Below are 26437 nucleotides of genomic sequence, written 5' to 3' on the forward strand. Positions count from 1 at the left end.
TCACAGAATATGCCAAGTTGGAATGGACCCAAAGGATCATCGAGTCCAGTTCCTGCCCTGCAAAGGACCATCCCCAAGAGTCACACTATGTGCCTGAGAGTATTGTCCAAATGCTTCTTGAACTCTGGCAGGCTGTGACCGCTTCCCTGGGGAGTCTGTTCCAGTGCCGAGCTTCCATCACCCTCTGGGTGAAGAACTTTCTCCTAACATCCAACCTAAACCTACCCCGACTCAGCTTCAGGCCATTCCCCCAGGTCCTGTCACTGGTCACCAGACAGAAGAGATCAGTGTCTGCCCCTCCTCTTCCCCTCATGAGGAAGTTGTAACTGCAGTGAGGTCTCCCCTCAGCCTCCTCTTCTCCAGGCTGAACAGACCAAGTGGCCTCAGCCACTCCTTATACAGCTTCACCATCTTATTTGCCCTTCACTGGACACTCTTTAACAATGTAATATTTTTCTTAGATTGTGGTGCCCAAAACTGCCACAATATTCCAGGTGATGCTGCCCCAGTGCAGAGCAGAGAGGGACAGTCTCTGCCTGGCCTGTCTGGAGATGCTTTGCCTGGTGCCCTTGAGGACACAGTTGGCCCTCCTGGCTGCCAGGGCACTGCTGACTCATAATCAACTCTCTGTCAGTCAGGACTCCCCAGTTATTCTGTTACAATTATTCTTAGTTTCACACCAGTTGGAAGGTAAATTTTGTAAGCCATCCTTTGTGGTACTTCTGGCTGCAAATTATCACACCCATACTTCTGGTCTTTTTGGTGTTTCACACGAATCTTTATCAGCTCTATGATCATTTCAAGCATGAGAATTTCACTGTCACACAGGATCTTGAAGAGGGTGAGTGCGAAAGAGATATTTGGATTGGAGAAGTCTGTTATATCTCATGCAGTGGGATAGGCAGATAATATTTGTTGGTGTCTTCTATAGTCAAGCTTGTTGATAAATATCAAAACATGAGCTGTAAACAGATGCTGTATCAGAAATATTAGAACCCTTTTCAGCCTTATCTTTCTTTATACTTCATATACCATTTGACAAAAAATACTTGTATGTGGTCAGCCTACCTCCTTATTTATACAGTTAATACAACTGGATGGCGGTAGTAATGCATCATGTTTGGTACCATACTGCTGATATTATTGTAGACTTTCCAGTATTGTGTGACTTTACTGTGCATCTCTTCCTGCTCCTGAGTTCGTGTTTTCAAGAAATCAACTTTGTGCAGTCTGTTATTATAGTAGGTGTTACTTTTTAGTGAGATAAACTTACTGGAGGTATAAGCTCATGAAATCAATAGCCAACAAAACTACACTATTTAGCTTGGTTTTGTCTTCATTTCTTTCTAAATGTGCTTATTAACATGCAGTGAATGACACTTTTGAGAGAGAATCTTTAGGATGGATTTATTCTGGATAACCAGGGGAAACAGGTACTGGAGCTGTTCCTTCTTTTTCTAGTAAAAACTACACAAAATTGAATTTCAGGTATCTTTCCTCAGATGGCAAAACAATCATTCCTATTTCTTTGACTTCTGTGGCCAGTCCTGGAGAAGGCTTCCTGTGGGTTAGCTGGCTTGGTGAAGTGGCTACTCAGCTATTACTTATTTTTCAGAAAACATTAAAGCGGCTGTTCTTCAAATTAAGGAGTAATGAGGTTCTCCTCCCAACAGCAGGTGTGGAACTATAATTGGCCATTAGGATGTCGTGCTTTGGTTGGAGACTGAGAGGATAACAAAGCTAATTTCTATCAGTACCAGTTCTCTTTTATTACAAGTGAGGGAGAACTCCAAACCAGGTCAGGCTGGTCACAGAGGTAGTGGCTTGTTTTCCTCAGTGAAACCAATTAACTTTCTTGACTTCAGAACCCATGTTTCAGTGTAAAATTCTCAGATGTCTAAAAGCACTTGGAACTTGATTAACACATAAATAAGTTAATTTTGCCCTAACAGAAAAAAAGAAAAAAAAAAAAAGGAACAAAATGAAAAAGCCAGAATTCTGGAGCCTTATTCCTTTCTTTCAGGAATTTGAAAAACAGACAAAAAAACCAACTAACTTCTTTTTTCCATTATGAGTCATTTGGTTTTAAAGTGCAGTTTTGGACTGCATATAATGTAGGGAGTGACCCTGCAATTATAGTCCTTAATCAATTTCCAAATATCACTTAGGACATGATTCAGGTAACTTCAGATATGAGGGCAGCATCATAAATCCATGGAATAAAAATAATGAAAAAACTGCTCTCCATAAGGTATAGAGAGGATACTGAACTATAAATTCAAATGTCTTTGTACAATTCAGAACAATGTAATAGTGACTTGCATTAGCACTGTACTTTTCTTCATCACAGAGGTGAGGTTTGATTCACTTCTCTGAGCATTACTTTCAAAGTATTATTGTCTGTGTCTGAAGATACACAAAAACCTGCAGTGAGTAGCTATCTCAAAGTCAATTCTATGTCTGGTTTGCTTTTAAAATTTGTGATTTTGATGGCATTGTTGTTACAGTGGCAGATTGTCCAGTGGTCCTGGCAGAGCCTGTAAATGGCTGGTCCAGGTCCATGTGTGCCACAGCTCACTTCAGCAGAAGGGTTTCTCAAACTCTTCTGAAATTTGATGGCTACACTGACAATGGGGTGGGACTTACTTCATCTCTGTTCCTATCATAGAGCCCAGCCTAATGATACTGAACATCTGGGACAGATAACAACTAAATTTAGTCATTAGGTTAAGGGTTTCTTTACTGGATCTAGGATTCAGTTTTAAAAGGGGGAGGAGAAAGCTGAACAAACCCAAACTGAATTACAAAAAGTGCTGAGGATGTTCATTGAGATTTAAGAGGCGATCGTAGATCCCTGTTGTGCTTTAGGAACCAAAGCTTGTCCCTAGTGAGTGGGATCTTCTGTGAGTGTCTTCCTCAGTGTTTTCCATGAGGACTGTTACCCTGGGACAGTCCAGAAGGACATAAGTTTTCCATTGGCATGACACAGAGATGAGGGAGTTAGAGCATATAACCAACAGTAAATGGTAGAAGGTGATGGATGTTGTGTCTTGAAAGCATAAAGACTTCTATCAAAGCTTGCTTCTACTACAGATTTCATTATATGTGCTTAATAGAATATGAATGTAGACAACTTGAGCTTCCTGGAAATTGTTGGTTACCAGATAGAATAATTGTTAATATAAAGAATATAATGCCATGGAAAAGCCAACACTTTTCATGTACTGCTTTTATGCTATACCAAAGATCTTTACAAAATGTTAATAATATGTCTAAAAGTTTATAAAAATGTTATTTCAAAAGAAGGTGAAATCAAGAGGCATTTCATTCCAGTTGTATTTGTGGAGAAAATTAGATGGAATACTTGTATCTGATCTCTGAAACACTTTTTAAATGAGTGTTGTTATCCTTGAAATCTGACATGAGCTGCTTTTTATTTTTTTCTTTTTTTCCTTTTTTTATCTTTTTTTTTTTTGACTTAGTGCTATGTGACTTCATATGGATGAATGCCTTTATTATGACCTCATATCTCATGTTTTACTGTCTTAGAAACGTTGAATTTTATGGGCCTTTCCCCTATCTTTTTTGGGAGTTTCTCCCCTTTCTAGTAGAAATAAAACATCTTGAATTGTATTCTACTTAGTTGTTTAATTTTATATATTTTAATTGTTTAGAAATATCTTTGAAAAACTAAATACATTGTTGATATTTAACAACCAGTGCAATTTTTTTCCCTGATATAAGGTGATGAGAAGCTGTAGAACAACCTTTTTTCATAGAAAATTTCTAAATTCAACTAATTGCATTGAATATCAGCACTAATTAGCCTGGAAGAGGAAGCACTTTGGAATAGTGTAAAAAAGAAACCATAATTATTTAGCATACTCTGATAGAGCCCTGCAAAAGAAAGCTAAGAACCAGAGAGAGGCTGCTATGGTAATACACATGCTAAACATGCATAATTTTAGCAAGTATAGTCATGAATTACTAGAAAAAAAGGCTACAGACAGCAAAAGCAATCTGGTTTTCAGTGTATTTTTTTCCACTACTTTTAAATATTTTACATTGCGTGACCTAAGAGATATGAGCATTCTAAATTTTAGTGTAATGAGCAACAGAGGAGGACATCTGTGAAATCTTCCTGCTTGGTTGCTCTTCATTTTCAGAGGTTCACCTTGTGTTTCTCTACTGGGGGATAACACAGGGTGGGCAGGGGAAGCCTGTGGGATTGCAATTTACAGATTTCTGAAATGGTGTTAAATTGTGTGTGGAAACTCAGCTCCCCCTAATCTTGGTTAGTCCCACGTATAACCCCAGGCTTATGAAAAATCACGTTTCCTCCTTGGAAAAGACTTCAGGAAAGAATTTATGAGAACATAGAAAAATATCATTGCAGAAATACAGACTGTATATAGGGACTTCTGTTCTCCCTGAGCCAAACACCTGTTTTATTAGAGGACAGTTCTTTGAAAAAATGGACCTTTGTATCGAGGAGGCAGCTCATCTCTGGGCCTGGAGAGAGGTGCCTCTGTAGTTGGTTCAGGTGAGGTGCTCTGGATGCATTTGGGTCCTAGCTAAGCTCCAGCTTTCTCTTCTGACTTTCTCCTGTTTCCTCCTGTATAGCAGCACTGTTGATTTGAAGTGAACAGAGAACATTCACAGGCTTTTTTAATGATCTTCAGATCTGAGTAGATCTGATCTTGCATTTATTTGTACAGGAGAAGTAACACCAAGAGGAGGTAACGATAAATCTGGGCCTTTTTTGCTGAGTCTTTTTTTCTTTCTTTTTTTCCCTGTGTCTGGATTCCTGAAGGTACCCAGAGCTTGAGAGCAGCTGAGAGCTCTCAGAATGGTGTGATCTTTATGTGTTTGCTAAGGAACCCCTAAATTCTGCACAAAAAAATATTTTTAGTGTAATTTCAAACACTGTTAAGAAATTAAACATGCTGTCTAGAGACTTACCCTAATTGGTTCCCTGAATTATAATCATTAAGTGGGAAGAAACTTGTCAGGAATTTAAATCTTGTGAGTCCAAAAAAGTATGTTTTTCAAAGACATATCAGTGACATTATTTTTTTTTATTTTTTATATTTATTTATATTTTTAATATTTTAAATGATTCATTCAACTTTAACTGCAAATTTCTGTTTGGAAATTTATCTAAACCCTTAAATTCTATTAAATAAACTGGTTCATAAGTATCTCTTGCAATTATATGAAGACTGTTTAGCACTAATTCTTACCTTTTTATGCTAATAATGATCTTTGTAAGGAAAACAGACTGAATAGGCACAGAAATTTAACTCCCTTCAGATCCTTAAAGCTGAAAGACATAATTCTGAGAGATGTAATAGATGCTGATGGGAAAGATAAACCTGCTCAATAAATTAGGAGTTTTCAGAGATGCCCAAACCAAGATTTTATTTTAAGCATTTTTCTTTCAATATTTGTCCTGTAAGTAAACTTAGATTACTTCAGGAAAATGACTGGTTTCTTTTTATGTGTGTAGTTTGTTAGAATAGTTGCTTCCCATGCAAAGACTTCGTTAATAAAATACCATACTCCAGCCAAAAAACTCCCAAACATGACTTTTAATTATATATCAGGAATGTGTATTAGCTAGCCTGTTTTAAATAATGCTGAAAGCCTACTGTCCTAACAGCACAGATGGCTGAGTAGCTTCATAATTCTCAGTCTTTTTTATTTTAAATAAAGGTGTCATTTTTTTATTGATGATGCAGTGCATAAGTTATACTGGTGCATTATATCTACATATTTGTTGCCGTAAATCAGTGCAGCAAATTAATCACCAAAATAGTTCTTAATATTTGAAGGTATTGTGTGACAGGTTATGACATGGGGAGCCACATTCTGTTGTCCTTCTGTACAGGCATGAGCTGAATTTATTCACTTAGTTTCACTAAGATGGTTTCAGATGTATTGCAAACAAAGTTAGACAAAATAAAGCCACAGTAAATTCTGTATCCACTTAAAAAATGAAGTTTATAAAGGATGAATTAATGGGATTGCTTTATGTTTAGGAAAAGTAGCTATTTAGTGAGTGACTAGTTAAAAGGTTACTATTTTTGGCACTGTTAAATTGTGTACGTCTGCTTAAAATGCTGTACTTAGCTTTTGGAGGCCTTTGTTTATGAGCAAAATTTTTCAACACAGTCATCATCCACAATTATTCAAATTTCAGTGAATAATTATTAACAGATTGAGGATTTGCAAATATTTCTAGTTCTCAATTCATATTTTGAAATTATGCGTACTAATTCCTCATTTCAAAGTAAATTTTCAATTAGCCAGCATTACTATCTATTTCCAATTATATTTTTATTCCTACATTTTAGGGGGTAGAATTCAGTTGGAGTTTTGCACACACAGAATATACAAAATTGAGTGTTTTACCTTACTCCATCAGGAACATTTGCAACAGTAAAGTTTGAGTGCCTAAATATTAATAGTACAAACAGTTCATCAAATTAGTGTTTTGAAATGGAGTGAATAATGACTGACCTTAGCAATTAGCATTCAACTCCTGATTGATATGTTATCTGGTGGCATCTCAGAATAATTTTAAGCCACTTGCAGATCTTGAACAATTTTCTGTTTGTTGGTTAATTGTTCTGTTTGCTGGTTAATTATGAGCCAATCACATGAAAGCCCCTGGCTTGCTTTTATTTTCCTAATGTTGCAAGCAAAACAAACTGTTGTGAACCAAAGACAAAGTTACTCATGGCTGCTTAGGGAAGGGTATCTTCCTGGTAGCCACCTCAATGAAAAACCCTTCAAGAGCAAAGCAAGAGCTGAGTCACAGCTTTTGTCCCTCTGCTCCCCTTGCTTTCAGCTTGGCTGTGCTACAGGAAAATCCTCCCATGAACAGTGTGTGGTCTCACCAGAACCCTCAATGCAGTGATAAACTCAGCTAAGTTAGTCTAAATTGAAGTCTGGCACACATATCTTAGAGAAGACTGCTTGGTGATATGGATGTAGCAAATTGGATCAGACTATGAACCCCACATTGTATGTGTCCATGGATATCCAAATATATGGATATGCATATATATGGGCGGAAAATCGAAGTTTGCTTTCTTGCACATCTCATCAGTGAGTAAACCAGCACATTTTAAGTAAGTTAGTTTTTGGTACCATGTTTTCATATAGGACTTCAGAAAAGAGCCTTTGACAGTAGTAATATGTAATTTTTCGTTTAGTAATATGTGATATATGTGCACATATACTTAACATACAGGAGTTATTTTTGTTCTGTTAGGCAGTGAACTCTCATGTCTTATCAGTTTATACGTTTTGCAAAGAAAGCAAGAGGTCATGCCTCACTATGAAAGCTTGTGCTTAGTAGGGAGACCAGTATAGTCATATTGCTAGTATAGTTGTGTGTGTTTTAATGTGATTGAGAAATGATACTTGTTGCCTTTGGTAACTGTTAGCATATAAAGTATGTCAGAATTAAGTGTGTTGCTTTCCTGCTTGTTATTGGAGTATTACAGAAAATGAAGTATACAAAGTAAATGAAAAAAATCCTTCATGATGTCAAGAAATGTCACTGTTGCTTAATTTTCATTTCAATTTTTGTAAGGAGTTAGAGTACTTATTTAACTTCATTCTAACAGTATTAAGCAACTAATTGGATAATGTGGGAAATTCATTGTATTAATTAAATGTAACAATGGTACTCTATCCAAACAAAAGATGACATTTGAATCAATATATGGTTTTCTTACTTGCTATAAAAGAACAAATCGTATTTTCAGCAACTCCTCTCCTTGATAGCAATTCTATAGATGGATTCACCCTTTGACTAGGGGTATTTCCATCCATTTAATTAATCAACCACCATAGCCTTACACAGTCCTTTTCAACAACTGTGTTAATAACCATTCATGTAAATTAAGAATAAAATGTGTTTCCCATTTTTTTAAAGTTATAAAAACCAAAAAAACAATACAACAGAAAAAAAAGGGCCTAAATAAAAGACAGCATAATGTACAGCTCTCCCATCAATGCAAAAGTATTTTTCACTTCTTCAGATGGGAACCAGAGGCAATGATGGCTGCATCAGGGAGCTCTGGGACCTATAGCCAGTGCTGCTTTTTGCTTCAGCAGATCGTTCACCAGCAGCAGTAGGGGAGAAGACCTTACTAATTTGGGAGGAGGGGCATCATACCTAATCTGGAATCCAGGTCTTCCTCAAGCATTTTGGTTAGCTCAATCTGAATGCAAATGAATTGTAAAGAGTCTTTAGCATATTTCTGTTCATATTATCTTCGTTTAATGACTTGCTTGTAAATCTCAGTGGCATAGTTGTTGCTATTTTGGAGGCACTCTGTGTTCTGTTGGCATCTTTCCCAGTTAAGTGTAGGTTTTGGGAGAAGGGCAGCAGAGATGTCAGCATGCCAGCCCACCTTGTAGAGAGAGAAATTGGGTGGACTTGTTCTGGGTACTTATATATTATCTGTGGTTCACTGTGTGTCTGGAATACCTTTTCGGTTGATATCAACCTCTCTTTTGGATGGTGAGGCTTTTTGTAACATTGTGCACGGTGGTTTAGGTTTGCAGACACAGAAGTGGCAGAGGTGGCAGTGCTTACCTGGCTTCTCACTTACAGGAACAGCAGATTTTCAATGAGGTACAAAATATAGAGCAAGATGCACTATCTTGAAGCATTAAAGGTGGCAGAGGGTGAATACATAAAATGTGTTAACACAATGTATGCATAACACATTCAGCCATTTCAGTCTTCAGCTAAATGATCAGGCCTTCTCAAAGAATTTCTGCTGCAATTACATTTGCAAAGTAACCCAAAAGTTCTGATTGGTTGGACTTGTTACTTGAAATATTTGTTGATAGTTGGCAATTTCATTACGGGTCTCCTATACCTTGTGTGTACATTTTGCAGAGAAATGTAGAGGCAGTAGTTAATGGTTGAGGATAATAGTCTGCCAAAAAATAGTCAGCAGTAGGAAAGGCACACACAATCTACAGTCTTTGTAACATATAACAGCTCTCAGAAATGTAGTTAATGCATTTTAATCACCAAGCCTAATTGGAGTTTGTAAAGTGAAGATGACAGCTAGTAATAGCATTGAAAAAAAATCCAGCGGCAATCAAATATACAGTATGGAAGTTAAAAAGAGCTGCTTACACATATAGGTTAAAGTTTATGTTCCCAGAATAAATAATGAATTAAGGAACAAGAACCAGATTTAATGCTCACTTTAGTGCCATTAGAATTGAAAATGATCTCCAGAAATACTCAGAAGTGAGGGGAACACTTCTTGCTTGAACGGTGTAATAAATTTCATCAAACATCATCACATGTATGTGCCCAGAAATACTTGAAAAGCTATGTTTGTGCATCAGTACTATAGAGATGTACATATAGAGATGAACAAGTGAACATTGTGTGGGTGAATATTCTGCTTCTATCACAGCCAAGCAGTCACAGAGCTATGAAGCATCTGAAGGTCAGAACTCACCACAAAAACTTCATGTATATCCTTGGGTATGTGTGTATATCAATGTGTTTGAATTGGTTCTTTGGGTAGTCTTATATTTCACTTCATACAAATACTGCAAAATTTGAATATGGGTGCATTTGAAAATTACCTCGTGATGATTTTTTTATTGTTTGTAATTTGTTTCTGAATCACTACATTGATGTATTTGTTTTGATAGTCTTCTGAATGTGCATAGAGAGTCTGTTAATTAACAATCAGATTTCTTGATAAATTGCAATTTTGTAGAATTAAAATTAATGCACCTTCCTTTTTTTTTTTCATATTTTTATAACCATATGGTGTAAGTAAGTGCACGGAATTTTAAAGCCTTGTATGTTTTTGTCAGTATTAGTTCATTCTCTCAAGCAGCATTTAATAATCATAATAATTAATTCTGTAAAGTAATATCTATTCTCAACTCTTACAGTTGTAAAATGCTTATATTTTTGAAAAGACTGGTAGTAAAAATCAAAGCCAACTTTTGAGTGTTTTTCTCTGCTACTTTCACTGCAATCTTAGGAACTGTGTGTTACTTAGTAAGTATAGAAACATTTTCAAAGATGTAAAGTTCTATGGAAAAGAGAAATTAAAAATGAAATAGCTTGGGAAAGGTATTAAGCTTTACAAACTGATAATGGACGATAATTTTATAATTTACTTATTTCGTAGCATTAGTATTATACATGCTGTAGTTATTTCAATCTATGTTGCTTAGACTGCCAAGACTGTAATCCTCACTAATGAGAGTAATCCAGTAACATGCATCATTTCAAGCAATGACACTGATTTTTCCTCTCCTTCCAACCAGGACAGTTACTTGTCTGCTAAATGACTGTGAAATAGGGAAGTACTCTCTTATTCTTTGTTGGTTTGTTTTGTTTTGGTTTGGTTTGTTTTTTTTTTTCCTGTACATGCAGTATTATTTTATTTCAAAGTTGAAATATACAGTAAGTTCCTCTGTTCTAGCAGAGCCCTAAACTACAGGAGTGCTGTGGGGAATGTCTTGACAGTGCAGTACATTGAAAAGTAGGTGTACATCTGTTCCATTTTAAAATAAAAAGCAGCCAACCCTTAAATGCTCACCTTAAATCAAGTGCGTTTAAATAAGCCAACAACTAAAAGGAAGATGAGTTAATTGTTTCTGTTTCTGAGACTATAAACTTTTTCAATTTTTAAAATTTGTAAGTCCTGACAATAAGCTGTCATATAGGTTGGTTGAATGTTACATCATTAAAGAAATTCTCATGTTTTGTGTGAGGTTCATGTGGTACAAGCCGAAGATCACAGTGAAAAATATTCAAAAAATAAAGCAAAGAGCTTATATTTCTCTGACTGATTAATATCCATCTAATGATGTGTAAAAATTTTAAAAACTTTATGAATGAAAATGAATGTCTCACAACTTACAGTTCTGTCTTACAGTGTTACTGCATTTCTATAGAGACATTGTCATATTTCCATTTACTGTCATAATTTGTTTTCCTATGTGTAAATCTTTACTTTGTCTTGAAGATAATTTAATCCAATTACAGTACAGTCAGCTTTAAAATTTTGTTTTTATATTTCTTCTGTATCCTACTTCTTCCCGTCTCAATGAATAGTTCTTTCAATATATTTACTGTTAACACTGAAAATTATTTTCTCATAACCACACCTAGCTTCATGGGGAAATAGGAAATGTCAGTCAGATTCTCTCACTGTTTAAGTTAGTAACCAGGCTCACTTTGCTAAGTCCAAAAGTTCAGTCTCTGTTCTGGGTAGTTCCTTGTCATGTGTAAAACCTAGCAGGGGGCAAATATCTTCATCATATTCTATTAAATACAGTCTGCATGCCTGATTACATGAACAAACACAGTTTAGAAGCTATCTTAAGCTTTCTTAATGTTTTGAGTATAACATTTGGTTGGAACGTAAATAATTTCAAAAGCATGAGTTTTTTATGCACAGCGGTCTCCTTAACTGTTAAACAATTTAATATGGAGAACTGTGTATTACCAAAGTCCTTTCTCCATTCAAGACTAAACTGTGAGCAGAGGAAAAATGTTCAAGACCTGAAATTAACTCCATTTCCTTATTACTGGGAAAATAAAAGAGAGATTGAGAGAATTTTAAGAGTTCCATTTATATTGGTTGAAATATGACAGTCATGTCAATTTGACCTTTGTAAGTTGCTTTGTATTAATTATAAATGCTTTCCATGTTAGTTTTATTAATCTAACTGGCTGCTGCATGATTTTCTACTTCTTCCATTATAAGAATGGCAGTATTTTTAATTTCCAAAACTACTATTTAGCTGCAAACTGCCTGGGACCTGCTGTGATGTTAGGTGGAGCCCGAATGTCATAGAAGTATTGTTTCTGATGGCTAATCAGATATCCAAGTGATTTAACCTCTGTATGTCATTGTCATCAAGCTGATGATGCTGATGAAGAATGCCTGACAATTAGTGATGTAAAAATACCAAAATAACATAGACACTATTTATGTGGTTGCTAAGTTAGTTGGTAGGCATTGCAAATATTAGAGGAGTACCCAGCTCATTCCTCACTTCTCGAAATTCTCAGAAATATACTTTCTTTTTGGTTCTTGTGTTGGCCAAAAAATATTTCTTTTGTGAGTTGAGTAAAAGGAGCAAAATACAGAAGCCATTCTAATTTTCTTAATCCTGGTGCTCACTGAATTAGCCTAAAAGTCCAAATCTAGCAATGCTGTGAAACGAGAATCCATTACGTGGTAGATAATACCTTGCAGCTTCTGGATATTAGTAATTAGTCTTTACTGAAGCTAAGCAGTGCCTCAGGATACTTGTGTTTAGATTCATCTGAATACCTTTCCACCATTAAATTTTATAAATCCTCTTTTATCCTTTTCCACATTTGTCCCAAGGATTTAGTATGCTCAGGAGTTCCACAGTGTGATAGTAAGCAGGTGACCAGATTCAAATTTTGGAGTGTGAAACCACAAAAAACTCTAAAGACTGTGCATAGGAGGTGAAATATTAATAAATAGATGGAGAAGTATGAAGACAAATGGGAATTATACATGATTTGAGCAGGGAAAGGGGAAGTATGTTTTCTGTTGTGTTCACATTGAACTGTTTTGTACAGTGCTATATTGAACTTCCTGAGAATTAATGGGTAAAAAATTTTTTTTGATCCATTCTAAACCATCATGCTTTAATTCCAGTGAGTTTCCCTGGTTCATGTACAAGTTTTTAGTATCTGTCAAGGCCACAGTGTAACAGTTTCAGCCTCTTGAGTAAGATTTTATCTGGAGTCTTTGCGTTTGGATCCTCATTTCTTCTCTGTTTCCTCTCCTAGTAAGGTAACCATAAATTTTTGCATTATATATTTTTGCATTTGTTTAACACATATTTTGAGTTTCCACGTAAAATATTATTTTTGGCGTGTTCTTACTGAGAAGCTGTTGCTTTAGACTGACCATTGGAAAAACTTACTATACAATACATAAATGCAGCAAGAATTAGGTCCCCTTCTTATGCACATAATTCTGGTTTCTGCAAAACTGAAGCCTTGTCAAACAAAGAATATGCAGAAGAAATTGTTTGCCATGTGCATGCATTATATGGTATTCCTGTTCCCACCTCATTTTGCCATTGTTCAATGAAATATTTATGCTGAGCTTACCAAAGGTATGACAGACATAAAATACATGTGTTCTCTTCTTAGCTTTTTTTGTCTTTTTATGCATGTTATAAATTGAAGAAATGTAGTTGTCTTGGAAAGCAGCCATGAAATCCTAATCAATTTCCAAGTTTGATTTCAAAGGCTTAGAACACCTAATTATTCTTATCTGACTTCAGTAGCATTCGTGCATGCTCAAATCTTTCAAATTTTGATACATGTAATTTTTTATGCTTTTGTTATTACTTTAATAAAAATACTGATATGTCTCAATATAAGCATATGCAAACAAAGTGGCAAAACTACTTCCTAGGGATAATCATTATTTCCAAAACTGAAACTTCTGTGATGTACATTTTGAACACAGTGATGTAAACTGGGAGACTCTGGGATGCATAGGGAAAGAGAAGTTGTCTAGACCATTATGTCACTATATGAAGGGAAATATTTTACTGGGGTCTGATGCAAGTTGTTTGGGGTCCCAGGCCGAGGAGAGTGGAAGGAACTGTCTTTTTTTTCCCTTCCTTCCCTTCCTTCGTTGGCTTGTGAGTTTTCTACCCTGAATATTTTCAATTGGTCTTTTGTACAGTCCTCCAAGATAGAAGCCAAACATGAAATTCCAGTATCTATTCACTTCTATTTCTCTACTAGGATGGATGTGACCAAAATATGTATGCAGATTGATTAAGGTGCCTCTAAAAGGCATTAGGCTACAAAGAAAATTACTCTTCTTTACTGTTGCAAAAACATTGGAATAGAATGACAGTATGTTTCTTCAATGTAGTTTATGCTCCTGTGAAATGTCACACTTGCCTTGAGTTGTCTAGACTGGAAAAGAACAACTGTAAAAAGAATGACAAATAGATGTTTTTTGTCTTTTTCTGTGCTGAATCTATATTAAGGAAACAGAGCTCCTCTCAGTAGAGCTGATGAGTTGGCACTGAATTGAAATAAAAATCAATGTTTATAATAGGTAGCTGTCCTAACATCAATAATAATATTTCTTAATCTTCACTTAATGTTATAGATGTGAAATCCTTCATTGCAAGCAGTTCTGAATGATGTATAAAATGAAAAAAAACCTCGATCAATGCACAGAATACATACAGGCAACAAATACAGTAGTTATCTAAAATGTTCATGTCTAGTACAGTCAGAAAATCCTAGTTTGAGTTAGGAGGGCATGAGATCTGCAAGATTTAAATAGAATTTGTTATTGCAAATAATCTTGTAAATTGCTCAGACAATGCCCACTTAATGAGAAGATGAACAGTACTCATGTTTAAATCTAATTTTAACAAATATTTCACTAGCGCTTCAAATATTCTAAAGTGGAGTAATAATTTCAGGGACATGTTACAAAATCTAATGATGTTACCTTTCTAAAAATTGCTCCCAAGATAAATTTAAGATGTTGTGCTTTGTCCCCTTGTGTGGATGAACAATGTGTCCAGCCCCAAACTGAGTATTTAAACTTCACAAATCCCAATGTGCTAATGTCAGGTAGATGGTTTTCGCATACTTACAACTTTCCGTTAGTTCCTTAGACAACTTAAAAATAATCTGAGAAGTATCTGCAGAGTTGTAAGCAATATGTTTAACAACATATAGCAAAGCATGTTGTACTACAGATATTAAAATGTTCATAAGTGGGACCTACACCTGACTGCTTAAAAAGAAATACATCCTGTACTTCCTCTGTATGTCACAGGCTGTCTACTTCTGAATGCAGTACTTAATAGACAGATATTGGACCAAAACTCAATGCTATTGTGTAACTTGATAGACAAGGATGGCAGCTCACCCTAAGTGCTTCTTTTGTCTTCAGCAGTGTAATTTCTACAGCTTATGTCTGTTCTGTATGATGATAGTTTTTCCCCATGTGTTTCTGAGGAAAAACACAGCTGGAACTATTGGTGGCTCTGGGCACGTTGTTCAGTTCTAACTTTAATACATTTTGTCTTAAAAATTCTAAAAAGTGCATTTTCTTTGTAATGGTTGTCACCACGTGTGGATGAAGACAAACTGATTTCTATTATGCTCTCATTTTTCAGTATCTTATAGACAAAAGAGGCAAACAACGTCCCCCCCTTCTTCCAATTTGGATGTTTTTTTCTTTGTGTTAGGAACTAAACATGTCACTTCCCAACTAAAGCTGTTTAATGAAAAATAGAAGCCTCAGAAAGAAGCTAAAAGAAGAACAGTCTACAGTAAACATTGTAGCTGTTTGCAAGGTGTTACTTTTGAATTTCTGTGCAGATATTCAGTGAATTTCAGGAACACTAGACATTATAGGGGGGGGAAGGGGGCATATTTAACATGCCTTGTAATCCAGGTTTGCTGTGAAGTGCTGGTATTTAGGTTTTTATCTAATCTGTGTTAGCCTTCATCTGTACAAAACAGGAGTTTTCCCAAATGTGCAGTAATACTAGGCAATCATGTTCTAATGTGTATTTCTGAAAATTTAAGATCCTTCAGCCACTCATACAACTGAGCCACTACAAACAGTATAAGTAACTGTGAAATGGGAAGGGCTTTAGAAGAATTAAATTTTACCATATTAACTTCCCCCCCCTTCCAATTATCAGTATCAACAGGGGCTTTTGAAATGCTTTGTCTTACTCTCTGACTATCCTTCCTTTTCTCTTCTTGAGAGAGGAGGATGCTTTGGGATGGTGAGAGGATGCCAAGAGACCTGACGACATGCAATCTGTAATAAAAAAATGCAATCTGTGAATTAAATAAATCAGAACTTTGATTCATATACATTTATCGTTCCTTTGTCTACTTCAGGTGAGGTGAAAACAGGAGTGGAAAATACAGTTCACTTACCTTTAATTTATACAGATGTTCTTAGGGGCATGTTTTCTTTCTTTCAAAGCTTTGCAAAAGTTGTATAATAAGGAGAAGCCTAATTGTGGGCCAGTAGATGCTATTAGCTTTACAATGACAGTATCTTCACTGTAAGAACAGGGTGTGTGTGTTGTAAACAATTGCATATTAACACCTTGGTCTTATTAATTGCAAACTTCTCTGATACATTCTCTGATGTCTCAGTGGCAGCTTCTCCTAATTAACTCAGATACTAATTGGGTCAGATGAAATAAAGTAGACAGCAGTCAGTCAAGCAGACTAGAACAACCTGTTCTCTAATTGCTTTTGACAGAGGAACAAAAAAGGAACTTGAAATATTATGGAGTAGTGCTGTCCACCACGGTGTACTTAGCATGGTTGTTTGTAATGAATATTTTAATACAAACTGAAACAAATGTTGGCCTTTCACATGTGGTTAACCCATCCTTCTCTGTGTTCTGCACTTGTGTGACATGAATTTGGAGTGTCTGTGACCATGTAAAGCAATTGCCTCACTTTTTTTTCATAGGAGCAAATCAGAAAATCTGGGACAAAATACATAAAAATCACAGCGGTTCAAAGCTTTGCAACTATGCATCACTAGGTGGCATTTGCTGAAAACAGAACAGCAATTTCATTTTCACATCAGAAGCTTGTGTGAAACACTAGGTACGACTGTCATGTGTAAGACTGATTACCTGTTTTAAATCACGATGCTTCTTTCAGCTTCACTTATTATTAGTTGCAAGTCTATAGTTCAGAAAATTTGTGGGCTCCTATTTTGCCTTTTTTATGTGTGATGCTCTGACTGGCTCATGAATGTACGCTGTCATCCTTAGTCCTTGGTCCTTTGTCGCTCATATTTGAACAGAAATAGAAACCTAGATGGAAAAAATCTCCAGATAAGGAAGGGCACACTCGGTCCAACACTAAACATTTTTTCGTAAAGATTATAAATATGAAAATTATGAGTAATTTTGTCTTGTCACATAACCTTGACTTTTTTATTTCTAATAATTATTCTCTGTTATAATAATGCTTCCCCATGCAGTGTCTCTGCCACACCTTACTGTGATATGGCCCACTGATAACTAAGTGCTGATCTCCCTTCCAAGGTTTAAAAAACCACAAACAAATGAAAAAAACACAAGAACCTATAGCCCTTGTCCCCTGGAAAATAAACTTCAGTGTTGGCCACAGCTTTCCTCCTCACTGTGCATGTAACTCTCCTGGTGAAAACCATAAAGGCCAGAGCCGTTTGAAGTTTTTCCAAAACAAGTTTCCTATTTTGGGGGGATTTTTTTTTGTGACATCGCTGAAACAAAGAAGCTGCCAGTGCTGCTGTTTTCTGGTCTGTAACTTTTCCCACAGCAGTGACAGGGACATTTATAATGCTGGGGTTCTCTTGGAGCTGGCTGTGTAACAGCAGGCAAGGTGAGAGGACTCGCTTTCACTTTGAGTTAGTTTCAGCAATTCTCAGATCCTCGGTTCAGAGGAGTAACAGTGCTTGTTACAGGTGCACTAAAGGTGCTGTGTACACAAACCAATTTTATTAGTCTTTAACTGATGAGGGTTTTCTGGGTGCTGGCTGTAGGACAGGGCTAGCAGAGGGACTGCTGCTGCCATGTGACCGGCTTGGGCCTATCGATGTGTCCAAACACTGCCGTCCTTCCTGGGCAAGGAGCAGAGTATGGAAACACATATGTGCTCCACAGAGGAAAAAAAGGTTGATACTGGTTCTCTCTGTCTTCAGATAATGATTCACATTTTCTCTGGGAAGGAACAAAATTGGCTTAAAAGAAAGAACCTCTGAAACCAAAGTCACTTCAGTCAAGATGTATTTAATCAGTTTACCACGTCTAGTCACTCCTTCAAAGAAGTTATATGTTTGGTTTCTTTTTCAAATGTCAGTTAGATTCTATCCTTTTGTCCAAGTCAGACCAACAACCAGAGAAGAGTCTGAGCTACAAATATTGCTTCCTTACTTGGAGCACAGTGTGATTTCTGCTAACCAACCTCATAAGTCGTTAGTTGTTTTTGGGAGATGAAAGGATCAAAGTATCTCTCATCAGCTGTGGTAAAAATGTCAGGTTTGGGCTGTGGAGTTGCAATAGGTTTTATATATAAAACTAATAATGGTAGTAGTAAATCAAATGTGGCAAAAAGCATTTCTCTTGATTTTATGTAGCATCACATGATTTATTAGCAGCATTTAACTTCTGCTTCTCTAATCTGTAAACAAGAACAGAAAAAAAATTCTGCTCAAATGAGTCCATCAAGAAAATGAAGGTATTTTTCCCAAATATACTCATTTGACAAGATTAAGTCAATTTTGTTTAACTCCTAGTTTTCTTTCACATTTTGGTAATGTTGGTAACCTTACCCATTTTTTTTTTTTTTAATTTAGTACATTTTATAGCATTAAGGAGACTTATCCTGTAAATGGATTTTGTTGCTTTTAGCAACAACACAAAAATGCTCTTTAATCATCCTCATTGGTATTTTTTCAAGGTACTTGGACATACTGGCAACATGATTTCATTGGTGTCTGACTGCCAAAAATTTGATAATACAGTTAAAACATACTATTCTGCAAGTTCCAGAAAGCTGCAGTGGTTTCAGCTCGTACAGCACTTCTAAGTACCATGGGCGTTTAAGTGAAGACAAACATATTACCTCATTTTTAAGATTTAATGTATGATCCACAGTATTCAGAAAATACTGTTATAACAATGGTATGATGCTAAAATAGCATGAACTTCTATTAATATGTTATCAAGTCTGCTTTTCATTTGTCAATATATGTGTACGACATTGAAAAAGAGAGAAAAAGGGGACACTGCTTATACACAGGTGAATATCCAAATGAATTATCATATATTCCCATGTAAAGATAATAAGTAATAAGCTGGACTCCTTTTGAAGGACTAGCTTCTCAGGCAGAGATAGGTTAGTTCTTTAATTTTGAGAATTGATTTATCTTTTGCAGAGAAGTCTGGTGTATTGAAACACTGGGGCTTTTTAGGTTGCATATTAGGCGTGATTTCCCTTTGAGAAAAACGTACTGGATCTAAAGTAATTCCTGGTTAGAAAATAATAATAAAAAACCCCCAACTACCAAAACCAGTTAAGCTTGTGTTTGCAAAGCTGTCAATAACAGAGACCAGAGTATTTTTGGTAGACTCTGATTCAAAACTCTTTCAAGCCCTTATCCTTGAAAGCCTAAGGCAGGGGTGGGTCACCAGCACTTAAGGGAGGTGTCCTGGCAATCAGTGTCACGTAGATATAAATGGGAAATGAAAGCACTGATAATCTGTTTCCATGCCCTTATCCTCCTGATGACAAGAGGCGTGAAATCAGGGCCCTCTTTCAAAGCATGCTTACCTTCCATACAAAATCAAGTGGAAAAAGTTCTAGGAAGCTTTTCAAGGGGAAAAAAGTGGATTTTTTTTTTCTTTTTTGTTCATTGATGCTTTCTTTACCTTTTTTTTTTTTCCCCCAACCTATACAGCTAAGTCATTGGCTACTTCACTGAAGAGCCAGTCAGCAAGAAGACAAAGGCCATCCAATAGGGCACTTTAGGAAAGTTATTCTCTATTTACCATTCTGCTCCTTCCTCCTGGGTCAAATCCATAGCCATGGAGAAGTACAATCAGTTCCCAAAGTGTATTTGTGTGTGGTAGACCAGAGGAGGATTAGGCCATATACTGGGAATGCCATTAGCAATGTATGAATTGGAGCTGAATACCCCATGTTGTGTATACTTTAAATGTTCTGGAAATGGGAACTGAAATTCTGCTTCTTTTCTTCTCTTTTTAAATTTCATTGGAATTGTGCTCCTGCTTTTTTTCTTGGGAGTTGTGTCTGCCACAATTTATTTAGAGAAAGGGTTGAGAAATGGTGGGAGGATGGTAGGGGATGAGGGTTGAGAAATGGTGGGAGGATGGTAGGGGATGGTTAACAAACATGACAGATTACATGATTTTGTTCAGATTTAAATCTATGTATACATTACACAGCTGCCCATTATTTTTTTAGGAATCATATGTAGCTTGTTTGCATTATCCTGGTACTTTTGGATGCTAGTCAAATCTTTTTGACTAAGCTGCACATGCTCCAGTAGTTCTTTTGTTCAGACTCACTGCTTCTCTGCATATGATCTAGCTACCAGATATCATCCCTTTTTTCTTTCCAGAAAGGAAGTATTTATCTCTGCCTTTTCCCATCCCACTCCTACTTTTCCATATGTCTTTTTCCCTTCCCCCCCCCACTCCCAAGGCAGGGTAAAGGTGTTTACTTCCCTTTCTCTCTTCCACCCCACCCCTTCCTCATCTTTCTGTTTGTTTGGTTGTTTGTTGTTGTTTCCTTTTTTTTTTCATCTTTCCTTCTGTTTCAGGCTGGTACTCTGTTGTGTTCTCTATCCTTTGTGCTGCTTCTGCTGCTTTTCTACACATGACATCCATACTGGCCCTGAAAAGCACTCTGTAGTTTTTTCCCTAAATAACTAATTAGTCAAAGTTAGGTCAGAAGACTGGGACCTTATATAAACACTTGCAATGCCGTAAAGAATTTTAAAAAGAAGAAAAGTCAAGAAGTAGTTTCCCTTAAACGTTTATAATGAGAGAATAATTCCAGCTAACATAATGAACTGAGAAAAGTAAAAGGTTTTCTCAGCCTGGGGTTCAGTCTAGGCCAGGTAGTTCAGTAGTTCAATCTGCTACACCAATCTGTCAGTAGAACTTTTGTAGATTGGGTCTTAAAGCCATCCTCTTATTTGTCTCCTGACCACTGAATGGATCCCCTCTCTCTGAATTCCTGTATTTGAAGGAGATGGAGGGGAGCAGAGTTGATATTAGGTCTTTTTGATTAGTGATACACCTGCTCATTTCCTACATTTGCCTTAAATCTTACCAAATTTATCTCAAAAAATTTTGGTATACTATTTGTCAGAGGATTTAGTTGTACTTTTTTTAAAAAAAAATCTATATTAATGAGAGTTCTGAGTCCCATTTCTGCTGAGCTTCTGAATAGCTTCATCAGTGTTTTGAAAAGCCTGAGATGGTCTGATTATGGTGATTTGACTCTGGTGCCACAGTAAAGTCTCAAGGGGGAGCACAGGGAACAAGGAGTTTTAACAATATTCAGATTAAGGCAACACACTGCTCATCAGTGTATTTAAAGAAGATGGACAAAGAACTGTATGTTCCATATTGCCTTACATGAGCAATAGACTTAAATTCATTGACTGTCTGTCAAAGCAGTCTATTGTATTTCCTGTCAGCTTGTGAATGTCTTGGATGACCTCAATGACTAAAAATCAAAGCTAGTCCACTCAGATATAATTCAGTCATTCTCTTGCATTGATTTCTTTTTTTTCCCCTCAGATAAGCAAGAATGGGAAGGGAACATTTCTCAGCAGTTGTAGTTACTGGCAGAGTATTGTAACAATGTGCTGGAAATCTCTAAGAATAGTGAGTGGATGGAGCCAGAGTATCAATAATGTGACTGTCTGTGGCCTCTTTTGTTCCTAGTGTTCCCACCATTCCTGGTACTCACTCCCACTCACTGAAGAAAACCCTGACCTTTTCTCAATCTGCATTGTTTGGCTGCTAGAAAATCAAATAACAATTTTGATGGTTTTATTCTCTAAAGTGCAGTGTTTCAATGAACCTGCTTTTGCCACAAATGAGGGAATTGCCGTAACACCATTGTTTCAAAGTTTTCAGCAGTATATGAGAATTTTTTTTCTCTTACTTGCTCACAGTTCCTGGTAGACAAAATATAGCTATTCAATTATTGTTTAACCCAGCTCAGAGCAACACTGGGTAACAAAAAAAGATAAATCCCCTTCTTTCCTGTTTGTGTTTCCACCTGTGATGGAACTGCTTGTTGAAGGCTGCATAAAATCTTCTGTCACACAGCTAAGCCTCCTGTCACTGTCTGTCTCTGCAGTGATTCAAATACTCTACACACATTATGTCACATCTTTTATGACACCTTAATAACAATGGGGGTTTTGTTGTTTATTTAAAATTAAACTTTGTAATCTGAGGATATGGCTTATTTCCTGTACCCCTCATGTACCAGTAAACTTTTTTTGAATGTCTTCTAATTTTCAAAAATGGTGTATACTTACTCTAGAGGAGAATTTCCTAAGCCACTTGTGTCATAAACCACTACCCAGATCTGTGGAAAGCAGAAGATGCAGTCTTGATGTTGCAATCTGTAAGAAGAGAGACCATTGAATCTGCATCCTTGGAGATAATAAAAACCATACATGGTCCTGGACATCTGCTCCAAATGACCCTCCTTGACTGGGGTGTTGAACTGGAGGTCCCTTATGGCCTCGGCCATTCTCTGCATCTGTGAAAGAAATACTTACTTGGGTGTGTCAAGAGGAAGAGAGGATGAAGATCCCCTAAAAAAGGAGGGAAGGATGCACCAAAGTGTGCAAATTTCCTTCTCCCTGCTACATGTTTTCTGTGGCAGAGTGGCTTTTATCATACAAATGGAAAGATATAGTGACGTGTATAGTGTGTTTCTGAACCTTGGTTTATTTTACAATCTGCTTGGTATTTGTCAGCTCAAATTGTTTGAAAGTATTACTTTTTAATGACTTGTTAATGCTCCTTTAGGTTTTCAGAATAAAACATAGCAGATATTTGAAATAGGTTTTTTTTTCCTAATGCCATTTTTTTATTTAATATGTTTGGTGTTATTTGCAGGAGTGGAGACTGGGAAAATAAGTGTAGTAATAAGTGTAATTTACTAAGAATTGACAACATAATGTTAGGGGTTTCCTTGTGGAAAATAGAAGAGAATCGCATTGGAGTGGTAGGTTGCAAACATGAGCTGTTAAGTATTTAAGAAAGTTGTAAGGTGACCATTTGCCATTAATAATAGCATCTTAGTTCTGTTGAATCCTGATTGTTCCTAAGCATTCTTCAGAGTACCATTTGTCTCTTTTGCCTTTTCCACCTGGTTAAATCTCAGAACTGTCTTTTATCAGATGATTAGCTTCATAAATACTGCACTTTCTTTCCTGGCCATAATTTCTTATGAAGCCTAACCTGGAATAATACTTCTAAAGCGAAATGTGCAGTTTCTAATCTGAGAGGTTTGCATTAACAGTTGCAAATCTGGATGTTCATCCTACCAGATATCAGAACTGTAAGTCGCATTTGTGAATGTGTTCTAATTAAAACAAGATCTCTTCAAGTACAAGTAGTACTACAGGCTGTAGGGCATGAAAATCAGGTAAATCTCACTGATCAGTATCTCTGTTTTCTGGAAGGCTTTCTATAGAGCTCAGAGCATCAAATTTCTAAGTTGACAACCTATAGAGAGGAGCTTAATCCTATTCCACTCAGTGTCTATTATTTCATCATCTTGAGAAAACCATTTCTGCTGTGGGAAGAGATCACATTATTAGTGCAATAAGGGAATTGGGGGTCCATGCAGTGTTTCATGTTTAGATTGAACCCTAAGAGAGACAGTACACTGTTTTGCAATTCTTTCAGCTTGAAAGAAAAGAAATAAACATACTCTATTACACTTGAACAGGTGAAGGAATTACCTGCCTAGCCATTTGGTTATTCTTATTGGCTCACAGTAAAAACACCTGCAAGGACATTCATTGGCTCACTGCTGAAGGAGCTCTTATAAACACAGCATTATGAAAGTGGCAGATGAATGTTCTTGGCACATTTCTGCAGCACCTAGACAAATGTCATTCAGCATGCACAGCTAGCATTCAATCCATAAATCTGGGTTAGGAGAACATCCTTTTTTAAAAAAATCATGTTTACAATGGGGAAATCGTGCCATGCATAAACAAAAGATTGATTCTTTTTTAGGTTAGGACACTGTCACTAACAAATTGCTGTGGTATGACTTGTCAGAGCAAGCATCTAGAGATAAAAGTGCTTGCAATGATCTCTGTATAAAAATAACAGCAGTGGAACAGATTTGTGTTTACAAAGGTAGAAGAGCATCGGCTGAACTTTGAAGAAGTTTCAGACATTCAAATTGTGGGTTTGACTCTCATTTTTCTCAGGACACACAGTTTTTTATTAGCTCAGTGGACAGGAATTAATTGGTGCCTACTAGTTAAAGTACTTGCATATATCTTTGTGAAAAAACCAACCAACCAACCAACAAAAACCCAAAGAAACCCACTCTGTTACTAAATATGCTATTACAGCTGCCTGAGGTGGAAAAACAGAAGTCTGAACAGTTTGAAAGAGACATTTTTGCCTCTTTCCATTTCCCTGCTAAATACCACATATTGTTCTTCGACTCTACCTTAAGGTTGCATTTGGCAGTTTTAGCAGAGATGATTAAACAGAAAAAGCTATTTATATGTAATATTGTATATGAAGTTGCTGAAGAAGTTTATAATACAACATCAAATTGAATATGTATCCTCCACCAACAAAATGCATCCTCCTTCTCTCACCTTCTGTATACTGCACATGGCTGGAATGAAACACAAGTCATATAATAAACAAGTTACTAACAGTCAACAGAGGGAGGTGTTGCTTGTGGGGAAAAATAAAATTTTTAACAACTTTAGCATCATGTATTACCAAAAGCATGTATCTCCTTCACATGCTGTTGCTTTTAGATGAGTTTCTAACTATTCAAGTACCACTTTCAGCCAAAGGATGAAGCAGGGATCAGCATTATTTGGTGGAAACAGCAGTAGAACTCTAAAGAGTTTATTGTAGCAAATACTCATATTACTGGCAGAATGATTATACTGCATGTTTTCTAATGGAAGTTTCCAGTTGTACTGTTGTATTGTCAAACTTTTCACTCATGATCATCTGAATGCAATTAGAATATGCTCCTTCATATACAGTAGTTCTTTATAATGAAATAGAAACTTTGCAAACTCTAGTATTTTGTTCATGAGTATATTGTATCTTTGAGACTGGAAAACATTCTTGAGGAAGGATATTTTTAAAGTGCTACTGAGTTGAGGTTTTAAGAAAAAAAAGATGGATTTGTCTTGTCATGGCTTCTTGGAAGGGTGGAGGGAGGGAAAGCAAAGTACATAATTAATGCCGTGCATTTCTCATGTAGCTCATCCATACCTGCCTTTCAAATTCATCTGTATCCATTAACATTATTAATTGCTGACCATTTCAGATGGGAATTTAATGTCCCTTTTTATTTAAGAAGTGTGGAGAATTTTACTGCAAATCAAAAGGCTGCACTGAGTGAACTTTATTTTAGTATAAGCATTCTGTACCCTTTCCCATATATGCACTTTAATTCTAGTTTGGTTGATTTTGTTTTGTCAAAGAAAGAGGTCTGTTCTTTGTATTTCAGGGATGATGCCTAATAGTTCTTTTTGAGCAAATGCTCATGAAAAGCACTAGTTTTAAAGCATCTTTCTTTTCCAAACTCTATAATATACGTCAGAATTATACCTTTGTTTGTCCAGATCCATTCAGCATCAAGACTATACTTGTAACTTATATATAACCAAGGCCTAAAATAATCATCTCCATCTACAAAGTTTTCATATTAAAGAATTGAGGAAGAATTTTGTGTGTGGCTGAACAAATGTAGGTATTTTTTTCTTTCTCCACTGGGGGGAAAATATATAACAATTTCTGACAGATAAATAGTTGCAAGTCAGAAAAGACATAATGTATTGCTACCAATGGAGAACTATTATGGTGGTCCAGAAGGCTTCCTCAAGTAATTTGATAAGGTGCATATAAAGTTGTCGTTTCAAGTATTTTTCTAAAACTGCTACAGAAGAGTTTCCTGATGCCAAAACCATTGGATGACATTTGGGTTTTTTCATACCTGTATTAAATTCAAATTTAGAATGGGATATTTCAGGTCCTACCATTGGATGACATTTGGATTTTTCATACCTGTATTAAATTCAAATTTAGAATGGGATATTTCAGGTTCTCTTTTGGAAGGAAAGACACCACAGGATGGGTCAGATGAACTAGGGATATAGACTATGAAGGGTCCGAATGAAGGGGACCTATAGACTTTCAAAATACGTTGATGTGATTGGCAAGGACAGAATACATCCAAATAGCTGTCCTGAAGGTGTTTGAAGTATCATCAGTAGCTTTACAACAAATCAAGACTGAAACATTAATCAGTAATATTGTACTAGTTTGTTGAATAAATCTAATGAAGTGCTTTACTTTTTTTCTGGCAGATGAACGGGAAGATGTTCAAAAGAAAACTTTCACAAAATGGATAAATGCACAGTTTGCTAAGGTAATTTATTTATTTATGTATTTACTGACCAGAATATCTTTTGTATCTTTAAAAGAAACAAAAACAAATTCCAAATATTCCTCTGTTGAGGCTTAATTTTCAACATAACATTTAAAAGTGTCAGGTATTGATGAAGGCAGTTGACTGACTTATTAGAAA

At 36.2% G+C, this 26437-nt stretch overlaps 1 protein-coding gene across 10 annotated transcripts in view; it reads left to right on the plus strand.

The window, feature by feature from the left end:
- Positions 1-26437, plus strand: part of DMD (dystrophin) — a 918699-nt gene that overhangs the window by 5786 nt on the left and 886476 nt on the right. For all 10 annotated transcript variants that reach the window (XM_027636380.1, XM_027636395.1, XM_027636430.1 and 7 more), the window contains one exon: positions 26217-26278. In XM_027636380.1, the coding sequence (XP_027492181.1) occupies positions 26217-26278 (62 nt within the window). Of the gene's footprint in view, positions 1-26216; positions 26279-26437 lie in introns of those variants that run through there.

The sequence above is a fragment of the Corapipo altera genome, unplaced genomic scaffold, assembly GCF_003945725.1.
Source record: "Corapipo altera isolate COAL_440 unplaced genomic scaffold, ASM394572v1 0, whole genome shotgun sequence".
In the NCBI taxonomy this organism is placed as follows: domain Eukaryota; kingdom Metazoa; phylum Chordata; class Aves; order Passeriformes; family Pipridae; genus Corapipo; species Corapipo altera.